General features: G+C 40.4%; 1 protein-coding gene across 2 annotated transcripts in view; it reads left to right on the top strand.

The window, feature by feature from the left end:
• The window catches only part of NCKAP1L (NCK associated protein 1 like), a 294538-nt gene that overhangs the window by 43260 nt on the left and 232218 nt on the right, over positions 1–19060 (top strand). For both annotated transcript variants that reach the window (XM_089691400.1, XM_089691401.1), the window contains exons 6-8: positions 3242–3332; positions 12641–12778; positions 13174–13222. In XM_089691400.1, the coding sequence (XP_089547526.1) occupies positions 3242–3332; positions 12641–12778; positions 13174–13222 (278 nt within the window). The remainder of the gene's footprint in view (positions 1–3241; positions 3333–12640; positions 12779–13173; positions 13223–19060) is intronic.

The raw sequence follows: 19060 nt of genomic DNA, 5'->3' as shown, positions 1-19060 counted from the left end.
GGGTCCTGAGTTTCCTATCTTTTTCATTAAAGAGGAGATGGGTCACGTGGAGGGGACTAGTTGGTGGTGGGGACAAACTGTAGCACGGAATCACCAGTCTCCACTCAAGGAAGAGATTCGGGTGAAGGGAACTGTGACAGCAATTTAGTTAAGGCAGTATTAAACCCAAAAACAAGCTTACCAATCCTAAAATGTGATGGCTGTGTACTTTTCTTTTTTAGGCTTTTTCTATCTAATTTCACATGGTGATATGGCCAATAACACATTTACTATCTGAGGGCGTCTCCACTCTTGATGGAGGGACAACAGAGCCACCTTTGGGAAGCAGCATTGTCAATCTGTGCTAGATGCACCAACAAATTTAGATAAACTTGACTAAAAAAAATTAAGATGAATCCAGCTACCACTTTTTAAGCAATTACAGCAACCATTTTTTTGCCTTTTGGGGTATAGGCTTTAAATAAATGCATAAAAACTGGCCATTGTAAGCACCCCTGTCAGTGTTAAATATTTTTAACTCTCTAACTGTCACTTTTGTTGGACAGCTTGTTCTGTTAAAGATGTTGAACAATTACAGACTTTACTGACAGGATCATCAGGTGAAAATAAAGGAAAAAAGGGAGGCAATTGCAGCCACCAAATCTAATAATTGGTAAGCTGCTGTGATACATTTTTGGGTTTAATACAATTTTAAGCAAAGTAAAGATTTTAGTTTTTTAAAATCAAGAATGACAGTTGCTCAATATTTACATCTCAGTCAAATGCCATCAATTTTGGATTGTATGTGATGTGCCCATGCATTTTTACACGACAGTTTGGATATAAATATCTGCTTTAAATGAACCTGTCACTAATAGATTAAAACTAAGTACAGTCTGAAAAAGAAGTATACTTGGAGCAGAACTAAACCCTTCAATTTCCTAAAAACTGTTACGTTCAAGGTATACCTTGAACAATGCTGTCACAGTTGCTTCTGCCCTTTGCGAACTGTCAAACCATCAACAAACTGGTGCCATAACTGACCACAGGCAACTACAGTTCAAGCAGAGGCTAAGATAGGCAGCTTCTTGGCTGTAATAAATAGGAGGGTTTAGTTCCACTTTAACTGTCCAGTGGCTGGCGACTCTAATCTTCACTACCTTGCAGAGCTACAGTATGACCACTGTTGATATCCAATGGTTCCAGTTGTATCCGGGTCCCTCCTGCCAGCTCAGGTGTTCTGTAGTGAAATAATCATAATGGAAAGCACCAGCAGAGAACTCAACATCTGACAGGAGCCATAATTCTCTTACAAAGCAAAGATTGGAATAGTTTCCTGACGGAAGTTAGTGTCAGGGTCACCATAGGCAGATATTTTAAAGCCAGATGGTAACTGTATACTGTTATGGAAAATACATGGGCACATAACATCCAAAATTGATGGCATGTTGATTGAGATTTAAAAATTCAGCAACTGTCAATCTTGATAAAAACATATTTCGTGTCATTTTCTTTTATTTCTTGTCATTTTCATTTATTTTATTGAATTTAAAAGTGTAACTTTTAAAAAGAGCAAAATGACTTTTCCATAAATACAGCTGACAGTGGCTTATTTTCAGTAAACCTAGCCTGCAGCCTGAGAGTTTAATTTTTAATTATTATTTGCCACTAGGTAGTTAATGTGAAGCAGCTTTTCTCAACCAGGTTGCCCAGGCACCCTGGGGTGCCTTGAGGCTTCTTCAGGGGTGCCTTGGCAAAATGTCTAAAAATTGCCCAAAACTTGTATACAGGCCAGCAGGTGGAAAAAGCCTACTTTTTAGTTACACAAAGTCGCAAATTTTCATTGCACACCATTTAGGACCTTCTAGCCATCAGTGTCCTGACAACCAATGGCATCATCAGCTGATAATGAGGATGTCAGCTGCATGCACAGCATCCTAGTTTGACCCTCCCCTGCCCCTCTCCATCAGTGCTGGGATCACATTAGCTCAGTGATGGGGAAATACTGAGGGGGAAGAGAAATATTGGAATACTAGTCAGTACCAGTGTGCAAAAGTGTGTTTGCTCTGGAAGAATAAATCGCCTAACGTTGGGTGTCCTACATGTGTGGACGTTGCTGCGTTATATAAAACTATTAGAATAGGTTTTCACATTTTAGAATGGGGTGCCTTTTTAAAATTATGGATAGTCACGAGGCACCCTTTAAAATTATGGACAGTCTTGAGGCACCCCATTCTAAAATGGGGTGCCTCAAGATTGACCATAATTTTAAAGGGTGCCACGGGACTGTCCATAATCTTAAAGGGTGCCTTGATTGAAAAAAGGTTGAGAAACACTGGTGTTAGGAATAGCATTCCAGTACAGTACCACACTCCCACAACTGCTGCCCTGTACCACTTCAAGGTTTGATTAAAGGAAATAATTTGTCTGTTTTCTGTGCTGTCTATTGAAATTTCTATTGAAATGATGGCCAACAAATGCCACAGAATGTTTCAAACTGCTTATGACAGCTGTACTGTGTTGAATTGTGCTAATTCTGATCTTTAGAAGCAAAGCTAATCACACAAAGACATTTTCCAAAAAGCTTGAGAACCTTTTTGCCAAGGACAGTGGATTTTTCTGTTTTTATTGGAGAAGGGAAACCAAACTGCTCTTATTTATCAGTAAAATTATCAGTTTATGAAAAAAATAAAAATACATAAATGCTGCAGAGTAGGTGTGATGCTACAGCTTTCCCACATCTGCTCTAAGCCCAAGAACTGAGCGATCACATGACTATTGATTGCTCAGTTCTCAGTCTGTCAGTCACTGCTCTCCACTCTGCTCCTCCAGGTCTCACCTAAGCATTGGGCTGGAGATGGGGCAGGTACAGGTGGCTTCAGCTGTCAGCTGCATGCTGAGAGCCAGAATCAGCTGTCAATCAGGCAGCTGGGTGGATCCCAACAATATTGTCAGGATCCTTCCAGAGCCTGGGGATGCCCACTATAAACTGACTCTGAGTCACAGGAGAGCCAGAGTGCACTCCTGCAACCCACAAGAGAGAAAAAACCTTTGGCTATACTACTCTTTTAAAATTAAACACCAGGCAAACAGCTAAAAGCACAGGTGAAATACATATAAGGGAGCTGTTTTATGTGCCAGAGGATTTCTTTTACTGTCTACATTTTCCTGAGATTTAAATAGCTCTGCCACACAGCACACATGCTGTACCAAGACGATCCATTAAAACTACTAATGAGTTTTGGAAATACTTTCTCTGCAGTGAACCTTCATATGCACGGCTGGGACAAATGTTACTGGAGTATGACAACCCACTAAAAAAGCTAAGTGAAGAATTTGGACCTCATACTAAGGTAAGTATTCTTCTCCACTCTACTATTCCCCTGTGATGGCACAGTTTACCTAATCCATTTTCATGTTTTGTTGTATAAATGTTCATATTAAACGTCTGTGCTGTCTACCTAGAAAGGTATAGCTCAAATAATAAATTCACTCTCATGTATATGTAACCAAACACTTAAAAAACCATCGCCCAAAATCAAGTACACTTTCTTTATGTAAAAGTGAATAACCGATTGGCAAATCATTAAACATAATTTAAACTAAAGTTAAATAATAAAAAAATACAGCTTTAGGATTTGTTCCTTTAATGATCTGCCATTCAGTTATTCACATGTATATGAAGTAGGTGCACTTGATTTTAGGTGCATGTTTTATATGTTTTCACACACTGTATGTGTATAAGAATGTATGTGTGTGTGTGTGTATATATATATATATATATATATATATATATCTCAAAAAAATTAAAGTAACACTTTTTAAGCAGAGTATAACATCAAGTCAATTAAACCCCCGGGATATTGATCTGATCGGTTAAGTAGCAGAGGGGGTTGTTAATCAGTTTCAGCTGCTTTGGTGTTTAGATGGGCAACAATGAGGCAACCGCCCAAAACAGGAATGGGTTTGCAGGTGGAGACTGTGACGGGCGTGGTGTCAGACCCCCAGCCCTTCTCACCAACTTGTGACCGAAGGACTAGCCAATCTAAAACTGCGCTGTCACATGCGTAACAATCTTAGCAGTAACACTGTGATGTTTGAATAAGCGTCTGTATACACACTGTCACCGTAGGCAGATGTATGGAGAAGTTCAAAACACACAGTAGCGCTCTTCAGAGACAGGGATTCTTAGTTTGCATTAAAGAGCTTTAGAAACAGTTCAACACTTTTCAGGAAATAGGATTTATTACTAAAAAGGTCAAAATGGTGCAATAAAAATACTTACAGAAAAAGATGTAGCCAATATACAGTAAGGCAAAAAAGGTATTTAGTCAGCCACCAATTGTGCAAGTTCTCCCACTTAAAAAGATGAGAGAGGCCTGTAATTGGCATCATAGGTAGACCTCAACTATGAGAGACAAAATGAGAAAAAAAATCCAGACAATCACATTGGCTGATTTGGAAAGAATTTATTTGCAAATTATGGTGGAAAATAAGTATTTGGTCAATATCAAAAGTTCATCTCAATACTTTGGTATATATCCTTTGTTGGCAATGACAGAGGTCAAACGTTTCCTGTAAGTCTTCACAAGGTTGGCACACACTGTTGCTGATATGTTGGCCCATTCCTCCATGCAGATCTCCTCTAGATCAGTGATGTTTTGGGGCTGTCACTCCCCCGAACTTTCAACTCCCTCCAAAGGTTTTCTATGGGGTTAAGATCTGGAGACTGGCTAGGCCACTCCAGGACCTTGAAATGCTTCTTACGAAGCCACTCCTTCGTTGCCCGGGCGGTAAGTTTGGGATCATTGTTATGTTGGAAGACCCAGCCATGTTTCATCTTCAATGCCCTTGCTGATGGAAGGAGGTTTGCACTCAAAATCTCACGATACATGGTCCCATTCATTCTGTCCTGTACATGAATCAGTCGTCCTTGTCCCTTTGTGGAGAAACAGCCCCAAAGCATGATGTTGCCATCCCCATGCTTCACAGTAGGTATGGTGTTCTTTGGATGCAACTCAGCATTCTCTCTCCTTCAAACACGACGAGTTGTGTTTCTACCAAACAGTTCTATTTTGGTTTCATCTGACCATATGACATTTTCCCAATCCTCTTCTGGATCATCCAAATGCTCTCTAGCAAACTTCAGACGGGCCCGGACATGTACTGGCTTAAGCAGGGGGACACGTCTGGCACTGCAGGATCTGAGTCCCTGGCGGCGTAGTGTGTTACTGATGGTAGCCTTTATTACGTTTGTCCAGCTCTCTGCAGGTCATTCACTAGGTCCCCCCATGTGGTCCTGGGATTTTTGCTCACTGTTCTTGTGGTCATTTTTACCCCACGGGGTGAGATCTTGCGTGGAGCCCCAGATCGAGGGAGATTATCAGTGGTCTTGAATGTCTTCCATTTTCTAATTATTGCTCCCACAGTTGATTTGTTCACTTCAAGCTGCTTGCCTATTGCAGATTCAGTCTTCCCAGCCTGGTGCAGGTCTACAATTTTGTTTCTGGTGTCCTTCGACAGCTCTTTGGTCTTCAACATAGTGGAGTTTGGAGTGTGACTGTTTGAGGTTGTGGACAGGTGTCTTTTATACTGATAACAAGTTCAAACAGATGCCATTGATACAGGTAATGAGTGCAGGACAGAGGAGCCTCTTAAAGAAGAAGGTACAGGTCTATGAGAGTCAGAAATCTTGCTTGTTTGTAGGTGACCAAATACTTATTTTCCACCATAATTTGCAAATATATTCTTTTCAAATCAGCCAATGTGATTGTCTGGATTTTTTTTCTCATTTTGTCTCTCATAGTTGCGGTCTACCTATGATGCCAGTTACAGGCCTCTCTCATCTTTTTAACTGGGAGAACTTGCACAATTGGAGGCTGACTAAATACTTTTTTGCCCCACTGTATATATATATATAAATACAGAGAGCAATAACACAGCAGCGAGATAAATAAAGAAGTTTAAGACGGTAGAATACTTGTAGAAGTCCTGGTTTAAGCAGCGTTCAAGTGTCCTGAACAAAAGGGTACCGTTGCTCCCAAAGTTGGTTCCTGATGTTAAAAGGGAGATCTCTTCATCATCCTTCCCCAGGCATAACAGCCTTTTTCTAGGAACCCATCAGGATGTCTCCTTAAAGCAGAGAACCAATCGCCTCATTTGGGGAGGGGTGCTTAGGCGGGGAACTCAGGCTATGACCAAATCCCTCGCAGTTTATATTATGGTCAATAACCTTCCATAGGTACAAGTAGCATCCTATCCACTAGTAGGATAATATGCAGAATGATATTCTGAACGTCCAAACACCAAATATGACATATTTGCTTGGGCCGGTTAAGGAGATGTTGCTTTCTGCTCTCGTAATCGGGTAGACGTAATCTAGGGATGTAAGGTATCAGGTGACTCGCATTAAACTGACCTGTCTGAATATATGTTTTGTTTTATTGTATGTATTTCCTACAAGAAGTTATGAGATTGTATGAAAAACTGGTTTCCAAATGAGATGTATGTTTTACTGCTATTCCGGAATGCTTTCAAGTCCAGTGACTGGGAGGGTTATAGCTTTACGAGCAGCTCAGAGCAAGAGTCGGACAGACACCATGGCATCAGCTAATTGGGTTTACAACTATGAAGTGTATCCAGATGTGCCCTGTGCACTCTTGAACTCAGCCACACCAGACCACATGCCATTCAACAAAAAGGGGAGGGGGGGACTGATTTGGAGTGAGAATGACACAAGATAGAGGATCTTTAGCAAAATGGATGTTCGCGTCCATATTTGTACGTACGATTGCTACAGAGGCCACTGACATATTTTTCCCTACTCATCTTTTTTTACTAGTTTTGCATTTGGCTAGGGTCAGTGTCACTACTGGTAGCATGATGATCCCCAGGTTGCACAGGCAGTCCAACTCCTCCAGGATGGCACATCAATACGTGTCATTGCCAGAAGGTTTTCTGTTTCTCCCAGCACAGACTCAAGAGCATGGAGGAGATTCTAGGAGACATGCAGTTACTCTAGTAGAGCTGGACAGGGCCGTAGAAGGTCCTTAACCCATCAGGACCGGTATCTGCTCCAATGTGCAAGGAGAAACAGAATGAGCACTGCCAGAGCCCTATAAAGTGACCTCCAGCAAGCAACTGATGTGAATGTCTCTGACCAAACAATGAGAAACAGACTTAATGAAGGTGGCCTGAGGGCCCGATGTCCTTTGGTGGGCCCTGTGCTCACTGCTAAGCGCCAATGAGCTCGATTGGAATTTGCCATTGAACACCAGAATTGGCAGGTCCACCACTGGTGCGCTGTGCTTTTCACAGATGACAGCAGTTTCACCCTGAGCACTTGTGACAGATGTGAAAGGGTCTGGAGATGCCGTGGAGAACATTATGCTGCCTGTAATATCGTTCAGGCAGTGGGTCAATGATGGCCTTGGGAGGCATGTCCATGGAGGGATGCACAGACCTCTACAGGCTAGACAATGGCATCCCGACTGCCATTAGGTATCAGGATGAAATCCTTGGACCCATTGTGAGACCCTTCACTGGTGCAGGGGTTCTGGATTCCTCCTGGTACATGACAATGCCCAAACTCATGTGGCTGGAGTATGCAGGCAGTTCCTGGAGGATAAAGGAATTGATACCATTGAATGGGCCCCACGCTTGCCTGACCGAAATTCAGTAGAACACCTCTGGGATATCATGTCTTTTGATACAGTGTTCTGACTGATAAGTGAAGCTTTGCTGATCTTCCAGCCTTCACCTTTCTTGTGTAAAGAAATTATTTTCTTTCTCAGGCCTTGTGACATTTTTCTTCCATGTGGTGCCATTGCTGACAGCATGAAATGGTAAGGGGTTTTCTTTGTTAAGTTATGACCTTCTACACCCCGGTCACACCAAACCCGACTATGAAATTGTGCGACTTACAGTGAAGTCACACAATTTCAAAGTCGGATGACATGCTGATTTCAGGTGCGATTTGCAAGACATCTGACACAGATATCTATACAGATCGCACCAAAAGTACTACTTTAGAAATCAGTGCGGCTGCGACCAAGTTGGAACCGATATGACCGCTGTAATTGCGGACAATAGGGTGCGACTTGGCATGCAATTTGCAAGTCGCATGGCATGTAAATTGCATGCCAATTCGCATTCCAGTATGACTGGGGACTTATAATCAACTGTCTGCTGGACACCTGTTTAATGAATAATTAGACTCACCTGTAGTTAAATTCTTGTTAATTTGGATTTTGTTTTCTAAAATTTAGCTTTGCTTCTAAGACTTTCATTGGGGTGTATTCATTTTACAACATGGTCTTGAATGAATTTGTTAGGAAAAATATTTTTTTCTGTGTGCAAATGAAGAAATCTTGTTTGCAATCAATGGCCCGCATTTGTGGGTGTATTTTGTAGTATAGTGTCCCATAGAAAATGTTGATTCTGAAAGGAAAGTTAAGGTTTTCTGACAAATCTGTTGGGGTGTACTTCTTATACTGAGCACTGTATATATATGTATATCTCAATGGGGAAAAATATGCTGGATATCTATACTTATAAGGACTGGGTAATGTGTTAGGAACATAAGGATGCCCCATTGTTTGATGGAAATGAAAATTATCAACCTACAGAGGACTGAATTCAAAGACACCCTGAAAATCAAAGTGAAAAGATGATTCAGCAGACTAGTCCATTTTAATGAAGTTTCATTGCAGCAAGTCAGTACTCAGTAGTTTGTATGGCCCCCACGTGCTGGTATGCATGCCTGACAACGTCGGGACATGTTCCTAATGAGACGATGTATGTGCCCTGGGGTATTTCCTCTGAGATCTGGACAAGGGCATGATTGAACTCCTGGACAGTCTGAGGTGCAACCTGGTGGCGTTGGATGGACCGAAACATGATATCCCAGAGGTGTTCTATTGGATTTAGGTCAGGCAAGCGTGGGGACCATTCAATGGTATTAATTCCTTCATCCTCCAGGAACTGCCTGCATACTCTCGCCACATGAGGCCGGACATTGTTGTGCACCATGAGGAACCCAGGACCCACTACACCATCGTAGGGTCTGACAATGAGTCCAAAGATTTCATCCCAATACCTAATGGCAGTCAGTGTGCCATTGTCTAGCCTGTAGAGGTCTGCGCATCCTTCCATGGATATGCCTCCCCAGACTATCACTGATCCATCATCAAAACAGTCATGCTGAACGATGTTACAGGCAGCATAACATTCTCCATGGCTTCTCCAGACCCTTTCACGTCTGTCACATGTGCTCAGGGTGAACTTGCTGTCATCTGTAAAAAGCACAGGGTGCCAGTGGTGGGCCTACCAATTCTGGTGTTCAATGGCAAATGCCGATCGAGCTCTATGGTGCTGGGCAGTGTCTGTTTCTGATTGTTTCAGAGACATTCACACCAGTGACCTGCTGGAGGTCATTTTGTAGGGCTCTGGCAGTGCTCATCCTGTTCCACCTTGCACAATGGAGCAGATACCGGTCCTGCTGATAGGTTAAGGACCTACGGCCCTGTCCAGCTCTCCTAGAGTAACTGCCTGTCTCCTGGAATCTCCTCCATGTTCTTGAGACTGTGCTGGGAGACACAGAAAACCTTCTGGCAATGGCACATATTGATGTGTCATCCTGGAGGAGTTGGATTTCCTGTGCAACCGCTGTAAGGTGCAGGTATCGCCTCATGCTACCAGTAGTGACATTGACCCTAGCCAAATGTAAAACTAGTGAAAAACAGTCAGAATAGATGACTAGGGAAAAAATGTCAGTGGCTTCCACCTACTGTATAAAAGCATTCCTGTTTTGGGGGGCCGTCTCATTGTTGCCTATCTAGTGCACCTGTTGTTAATTTAATAAATACCAAAGCAGCTGAAACTGATTAACAACCCCCTCTGCTACTTAACTGACCAGATCAATATCCCAGGAGTTTACTTGACTTGATGCTATACTTTGATAAAAATGTGTTCCTTTAATTTTTTTGAGCAGTGTATATACAGTATACACTATACTTCATATTTAAAAAGAAGGACATTTTAATTGGACAAAAACTGCTCTAAATCATCAAATTTCTCTACTGTTTGTTTAACTTTGGTTTATATGTTACCTGTTGTAGTATGTATTCTAATAAATGTATGCAGCGCTAAAAGAATGACACATGTAACATAAGCAAATAAAGTTGCGCTAAACAGCGCTAAAGTAATTCAAGTGCAATGAATGGCTGTGGACGTTAACTGTGCAAGTGTTGAACTTAGTAATGCAGTAATATATATAAGCACATAAGTCCCAAACTTTATAGGGGGTGAAGGAAACGTGACTCCAGCGATGTATAAATAAGTGTATATTGCACTAACCAGATAGCGCAATATTATGTGCATTTGAGTACTTAAACCACTCCTGGTCCCCTGGGTATGGAAAGATGAGTATCCAAGGGTCAACTGGCCAACCGACCGAAAGACATGTTATCATATGGTCATCAATCTCCATGGATCAGGAATCACTCAGCCATCCACCAGGGGGATCACTCTCCAGGTAACAGGTATCGTATCTAACCACTAGGGGGACCACTCACAATGGCAGATGCAGAGCAGAACAAGAATCCACCTTGAAGGGGGGGGGGCTTGCAATCAAACGAGCCCAAACAGAAATTGCTAATACTGTAGTATTTTATTAATGGTTGGTTGCCAAGCAGAAGTAGATGCAAAAATTCAAAGCACTCACATTGTGGTCAAACAGCATTTAAGATGGCCACCGGCCTAACACGTGGCCTGTGCGGCGTGACGTCACCACCCTGGCTCCTCCCTAGCGCGTTTCATGCACCAGCACGTTACCCTTTGATAACGTGCTGGTGCACAAAACGCATTCCCCCAACCATTTAATATATTTTTTTGTAGAATTTCCAATCTTTCCTAGATTAACTAAATTGTAATACAAGGACTTAACTACCTATTCAACCATTTTTTATCCAACCAGATAGGCCCTTGCACAACATAGATGAAGGGGATAGTCTGGTAAGGCACCATGAGCTGAAAACTGGCTGCAGCATGTAGACCATGGCTACCTATTATTTTCTAGAGTTTCTTTTAGAAAACCCTGTCCCACCCTCCACACTGCTGGTTGAAAAGTTGAGCTAAGCTGCAAATCTAGATTGGATGCTCTTTTACATCCAATGCAGTTTTAGCAAAGTCTTAAGCTGGTCATACACATAGATTTTTTTCTGCAGACTGAATGGGACAGGTCCAACAGATTCCTCATGCCACATTACACAGCATGGACAAATGAATCACCTGCTGTAACCATTGTCTTTGACAGATAGCTGGCTAAATCTCTATCTAAATACCTAAACAGTGCCTGCATCTGATTGGATGCAAATGCTATTTGACAAACAATTTTCTGCCCGACTTCTTCAATTTTTCAGTTGAAGGATGTCAGGCAGGAGGAGGCCAACAGGACCATCCAATGAGCAGATATAGGCTGGTTCATCATGAACTCCATGTATAGCCATCTTTAGATCTTTAGGCCAGATTTGAAAAGTATAGGAAATAAATAGGTACTTTTGTAGGTAAAAAGATACAAACAAATAACATTTGATTTTGGTATATGTACACAGAAAATAAGCCAGCATTTGTTTGGAGTGGAGGTGTAAAAAGGATACCAACTGACTCCAGCAGCTTCTTTTGTTGTGTTGTTTCATGTGTGTCTCTGCAAAGCAAATTTCCAGGCTACACAAACACGCCAAAGTTAAAAACACAGCTTGGTCTTTATTTATTGTCTGTTTATGTCGCTTTGTCATATATTAAAACCCCTCATTTCTTTGTAACCCATTTTTTCCTCTATGGTTTGAAGTAGATTCTGTGTGAGTGCACTTTGAATGGACAAAAAAAAAAAAAGGAAAAATGCAACGTTTTTTCTAATGCAGCACACCACAACATAGTGTAGTGCATTACTGTGCTTTGTGGTGCTCTGCAATGCATGGGTATCAGAACTGTATTGCCTTGGTGAGTTCTGGTGCCACATCAGTAAGGATTTTTTTTTTACCAGAAATTCTCGGAGGTTGATGTGGCTTTTGCTCTGCAGCATTCACATTTTATGGCACTCTGTTGGTCTACTACTACCAAGCCAGTGAGCCAAGGCCCTGTTCATATGAGCATACAGTTTTTTTCCATGTATTACAGTCATCCAAGCAGTATATTATTCATCCATGCTGTGAAACAGGCACCCGTTCTAGACATTACTTCCAGATCCTGCCTCCCTTTTTCCTCTCTGCAGTTTGGCAATACAGGATCCGTGACCTGTCCCAATCTATGATTGGACAGTGAAGTATCAGCAGTACACTGATGTTGTTATAACTCTGCTCTCTCCTACTATCAATGTAAGATGAATAGCACTGTGCAATGCAGTAATCTGATTGGCTCCTGTAACTGGCTTTCCACTTACAGCTCTAGTGATATGAATTATAAGAGGCTTATATCAAGACAGATAGAAGTACTGAGCTGTGTGTAAAAATACATTTGGTTAGTTTTAATGAATTATGACAGGATTCAATGTTTTAAAAACTTCAGAGTTCAATTGTTTATAAATTATTACATAATTCCAAATGTTGTAAAATATTTCAGGCTCAGTTCAGTTGACCATTGTGTTTGTTTAATTGCATTTTAGAGTGTGACAGATGCTTTGAAGTCCATGCACTTTCTCTTCTGTCGGAAATCACAATCCGCAGATCAATGGAGAGGCAGCCAGCTCTTAAGTTTCCTTAGCAATCCCGCCGCTATGATTTCTCCCTCCACCTCAGATACGGTAAGACTGAGAAGTTTTCTTTTTTAATGAAGCACCAATATGTTGTGCAGCACTGTGCAGTTAGTGGGTTTAGATTTAAAATTTAGTGCATAACTTTTTGGCGCAGAGTTAAAAAATAGGGTAGTAAAAATAAGGAGTAGAAAGGGGGCTATAGAATTAGAGGTAACAGATGTCAGGATGGTCATAAAAGCAACCAGAGAGGTTTGAAAATAAAATGCTGCCATACATGGCTCAACTTTTGCCAAAAGTAAAATCACGTTAACATTTTGTTATACAAATGTTAATGTAAACATGTATATGATATATACAATTTGAATTTTAGGTTTATTTTGATATTTATGATAAATCTCAAACATACAATACTCATCTACTCTACATTGCTATGTCTTTTTTAGATGCCCTGTGAATGTTTATCTGTTGAGACAATGGAAAAATGGATCATAAGTAAGTTATTTATAAGCACTCCCTAAAGGAACCAATAACTCCTAATTGATAAAGGTCAAAACAAATCTTTACATCTAAATGCAGGTTTTGTAACTTTGGCATATGTTAGTAAAACTGTACATATCTTTGCCACTGCTTAGTGCAGCCTTTCTCAACCTTTTTAACATGGAGGAGCCCTTGAAATAACCTTCAGGTCTCAGGGAACCCCTGCCAAAAATTGCTATATCTACAGCTCAAGGTGCATTAGCATAGTGGTCTTTGGGAAGAATGCTCTCCTTACAGTAAGCTACAAAGATCTCTGGTGGCATTGGTTATATATCTGAGAGGCAGGAATTGGACACTGTTCAAACAACCCTTCGTGACCTCTGGGGGAACCCCTAGTGACATCTGGAGGAACTCTGGTTAAGAAAGGCTGGCTTAGTGCATTCAGTTAAATTATACCTTGTTTTTTTTCAGTGTACATTGAGCCCTCGATGTTAATGTATATCCCCTGACTTTTATGTATGAAAAGAAAACTGGCCAAAAATAGTAAAATATACATTTTTTTTAATTTTAGCTGTACATTTCTTGCCGTGCCCCTGACCCTACTACCAAAGAATAACCCAAAATAGGTTCTGCTCCTGATATTTATGGCAATACCACATTTGTGATAATTATAAAGAACAATGTGCGCTACCACAAAAAATATAGTGTAAAATGAGTTGCTGCAAAAGCACTTATAAGTGATCCCACACTCCATAAAATTAAAATTAAATAGAATAGTGTTGCTCTACTTGTACAATACAATAATGAAAAATAAATAAATAAACAGTGCCCAAGTGTAAAAAAAAGTATTTCAGTGCTACAAAACATCTTATCCAGTTATTGGATACTGTTGAGATTGGAAGTTGTCCGTTAATGTTAGTTACAGCAGATGTAAATTCTTTATATTCGATCATTGGTCATCATGATGCAGGGAAAGCTGTTAAGTGGGCCTTAAAGGAATTTAGTACTCTTTCTTATACCCAGCGAAAGGTTTTGATCGATTGTCTTGAATATTACCTTACCCATAACTATTTCTGATATGAGAACACTTATTTTAAACAGATTAGAGTAATTGCTATGGGTGCCCGTTTGCACCTAGTATAGCTAATTTATTTATGACAAAATGGGAGAGAGAAGCTATTTACATGGATAAGCCTGGTACGTTGAAGATGTACAAAAGATTAATAGATGATGTTATTATGGTATGGAAAGGTGATAAAGATACATTACTACCATTTCTTGAATGTTCGAATATGAATGAAAAAAAAATTGTTTTTTCCTGGGAGATGAATGTTAAAAATTAAATTTTTTGGATCTGGAAATTATGGTGGAACGAGATCACATACAGATGAAGAACTATTTCAAGACAGTAGATCGTTATGAATACATTCCCCTGAGTAGTTGTCATCATGCTTCCTGGCTTATGAATGTTCCCAAAGGACAATTTGTTCGATTGAGGAGAAATTGTACCAACAAGGATGATTATCAAGATCAAGCTAAGATGATAGGCCAGAAGTTTATTGAAAAAGGCTATGATGAGTCCTTTATACAAGAGAAAATACATGAGTTGGAGCAGTTACATACAGAAGATCTACCGTATTTTTCGCCGTATAAGACGCACTTTTTGTTCCCCAAAACTGGGGGGGAAATATCAGTGTGTCTTATAAGGCGAATATGGAGCGGCCGGTCCGGTATTTCCACTGCGGCCGTGTCAGAATACCGGGCCGGCCGCTCAGCTCTGCAGCGGGACCTTACCTGTTCCTCTATCCAGCGGCGTGCTGTCTTCCCGGCTTCTGTAGTGTGGGCACTGGGCATGGCAGCCGGGTGCCCAGTGCGCATGCGCAAGAAGCGGTGCTTTTTGTGAATGGTAAGGCGGTACCTGGGACACATGACAGATCCCAGAAGCCGCCGGACCAATCACAAAGCGCAAGTGCTTCTCGCTCATGCGCACTGGGCACCCGGCTGTCATGCCGAGTGCCATTACAGAAGCCGGGAAGACAGCGCGCGGCTGGATCGAGGAACAGGTAAGATCAAACAAAAACTCTGCGGAAGTAAGAGCGGGTACCTGTCAAATTCAGGTACCCGCTCCCCACCTCCCCAAAGGTCAGCAGTCATCTGTACTGTCCGCAGTCTCTGGTCATCCCTGTGCTGTCCGCAGTCTCTGGTCATCCCTGTGCTGTCCGCAGTCTCTGGTCATCCCTGTGCTGTCCGCAGTCTCTGGTCATCCCTGTGCTGTCCGCAGTCTCTGGTCATCCCTGTGATGTCCGCAGTCTCTGGTCATCTCCTGTACTGTGTCTGCACTCCATTAGAATTTTTTTTTTCCTGTTTTCTGCCTCTAAAACCTAGGTGCGTCTTATGGTCAGGTGCGTCTTATACGGCGAAAAATACGGTAATTAGGGATAATCCTGGAAGAATTGAACAAAGAGATGATTGCCCAATAATTTTGGATTATGGTATGCGCAACATAAAAAGATTGAGAAGATTTTTAATAACTATTGGTCGATACTTTTGGCTGATAAACATTTATCAAAGATTTTACCAGTTAATTGAAGTTTATTTATCGGAGAGCTGTGAGATTACAAAATCATGTATCAAAGAATGTGGTGAATCCCCCAAAGAAAAGTGAATTTTCTTTTTTCACTGGGAAGGAGTTATTTCCATGTAAAAGGTGTTTTAGTTGTTAAAGAACAAAGGGGCTTACTCATAAATGAGCCAGTTTTTTAGCAACAACTAATGGGAAGCAATATCAGATTAATGATTTTATTATGTGTAAAACTGAATGGTAGCGTATGCATTGGAATGTAGTTGTGGTATTCAGTATATTGGACAAACTAAAAGGCCCCTCTGGAAGAGAATCTGGGAACATGTCCAAAATATATCCAAAGGTTTTAAAAATCATAGTATATCTAGGCATTTTGCTACGGTTCATAATAGGGATCCATCTTGTTTAAAATTCTGGGGAATAGAGAAATACCATCCATATTGGAGGGGTAGTAACAGAATTCGGTCCCTGAGTCAGCATGAATTCTACTGGATATATGAGTTGCAGACTTTATATCCACTGGGCCATAACGTTGAATTTGACATTAATTGTTTTATTAGTGAAAAAAAAATTGCCTCCCTCTTATATATAACTATAGATTTTATAATTTTAATATATTTTAAATAGTATTATTATTATCATAATATCTTAATTTACTAAATATATTTTGGTTATTATTTATCTCAGAAGAGGTTTAGCTAATTATTATTTAATAGAAGTGTAATTTACTTTTTCGCCACTAGATGGGGTCATTACCTGATTTATATATTGGTCATTTTTTATATATTATATGTATATTTTTATTTTAGATCATATTTATGTAGTAAAGTTAATATATTATTTTAAATGTGTATGTTATTGAATTTTATCTGTGAAACAGTATGCTTGGACTGTATAGAGCTATGGTATAGTTACCTATGTGTTTATATTGGATGAGCATCACTGGGCGCACTCTCCCTGACGAAGCCATGTGGGTTATTGGCGTAACACGTGGGGTGGAGCTTAGTGACACCACTTCCGGTTACGGACCTGGGAACCGGAAGTTCAGAGTTTTCATTGTGGTATGCTGATGACGTGAATTTATTCTGATACATTGTCAGTGCAAACTTTCTTTTTCACAATTCATTCTTATTAAATGGTTTTACACTATTGGAGGCAGTTCTCTCTTCCTATATGCTGAGGCTGAGTGGGGAGGAGGTTCTTGTGGGTGATCGTTTAGAACCATCCTTGTTAATGTATAGTACAAGATCTTTGCTGCCATCTGGAGTCCGTTTATGGAATGACCATGCTTGTTAGACCTATGTTCATACATAGGTCCATTATTTGTGGTGAGCGGTTATCCTATTTCAGGTGGAAGGGCACTGAATTCATTTTGCGGTGCAGCACTATCATTGGAAGCACAAGAGTGTATTGCCTTTGGGCTGATTGAGCACTGAAAGACTTTTTTTACACTTGGGCACTGTTTATTTATTTATTATTATTATACTGTTCGAGTAGCGCAACACTATTCTATTTAATTTTTATTACCACATGTGTGCTTTGTTTTTTGTTTGCACCAGTGTTAGGGCCCAAAAACAATCATGCACACTTCAGTTTGTTTTATTTTATTCCACCTAAAATACACTAACGATTACTGGCATTGACGGTGGCACTAAATCTAAACAAAAATGAGTATAAAACCTTCTTTTTTTAATCCTACCTAAATACACTTACACTAACACTAGTACTGATGATAATAACACGGCAACTAATACTAACCTAGCCCAAGCCCTGATAGAGTTATTTTGTCTTTATTTATTATTATTTTACAGACTTTTTTTAATCACAGACTTCTTCTAGAAGAAAAAAGGATACAGTGGGAGGATTTACTACAACTGGAGCAGCTGTGTATAGTAACTAATCAGCTTTTATCTTCAGCCGGTTCAGTTAAAGTGGAACTATACTCACCTAGGCTCCAGCAATGCTGCTTCAATGAGCAACCTGTCTCGATCACCAGCTGCTTTCATTGGCCAGGCGAGGATGACATCACTACCACACATGTGCATGAAATCAGTCAGATTCTGCATTGCTGAATTTGTACAGTGAGCTCACTGTACAGGGGTGGATAGGCAGGTAAGTAATTTTAATGCAGAGGAGACAAAGCATATCTCTTCTGCATTAAAATTCCTGCCTGTTTGCCCATTTTTAATTGTGGCCTAAAGTTTCACTTTAAGCTTTAAAAATGATAGCTAGAAGCTGATGGGTTACTATGCACAGCTCCTCCAGATTCTGTCTGATCCAGTTTTGATAAATTTCTCCTAATGTATCTTTTCTGCCTGAGCCTGAGATCACACATCTGCGGTTCAAAATTGCTCCGTTTTGTACTGCAATACTGCCAGCGTGAATCTCATGCGGTTCTCCTTTACACGTGGGTCCCGTTGAACTTGGTTGCAATGCAAATTCGGATTGCACTGCTAAAACTTTACTTTTACTTTATGCAACCCCTTTAACAAGCAGTAAGTACATTTTAAAACAGGCCACTTCTGACCTCTCTAGCTGCTTATATTGTAAATTAATGCATTATTGAAGAACCTCAATGATTACAGCCAAGATTCTAAAGTCCAGACTTCAGCCATTTCTAACTGCTTAGGTAGGCTGCCAAAATTCTGGTGCAATTAAAAAAAATTAATAGCAAAAAAGCTGAGATTTCTTTGCTTTGGTTGTAAACTTTGAAGGTGAATTTCTCCTCAATGCCTATACCTACTGAAGTGATTAAGGGCTTTTTTGCAAAGTGCTTTTACTGCTTGAAAAAAAAAATTTGAAGGTGAATTTCTCCTCAATGCCTATTCCTACCGAAGTGATTAAGCGCTTGTTTGCAAAGTGCTTTTACTGCTTGTGCAGAATATGTTAATACTTTAGTCTGCATAGTCTGGGCACCTATTCACTTTAATATGGCAGTTTTCTGTCTCATGCAGGTAGAAAATAAATGAAAGGGAAAGAAGGACATTGGGTATCAACAGTGTTTTTGATTAATAATATACACAAAAGTACATGTACAAAATAAATATTACAGTATAACAATACCGTAAAAATATACAATTGGTAAATAATTCAATTTGATAAGCAGCCTTTGCTTGAGTTAATCTTAAACCTAGGAGAGGGAGACTCAGCAGGGAAATGTATGTTTACTGTCAGGAAGACAAAATTGTACATCTCTGTGTCAAATTACTGAAACTGGCAGTTTGTTGGGTAAAAGACTGGCCCTTTTGGATAACGTTATGTTTCCAGATCTC

The sequence above is a fragment of the Staurois parvus genome, unplaced genomic scaffold (assembly GCF_062004578.1).
Source record: "Staurois parvus isolate SC_StPar_1 unplaced genomic scaffold, SC_StPar_1.0 ptg000562l, whole genome shotgun sequence".
Lineage (NCBI taxonomy): Eukaryota > Metazoa > Chordata > Amphibia > Anura > Ranidae > Staurois > Staurois parvus.
Note: the sequence above shows the minus strand (reverse complement) of the source record. Positions and strands in the feature narration are given on the sequence as shown.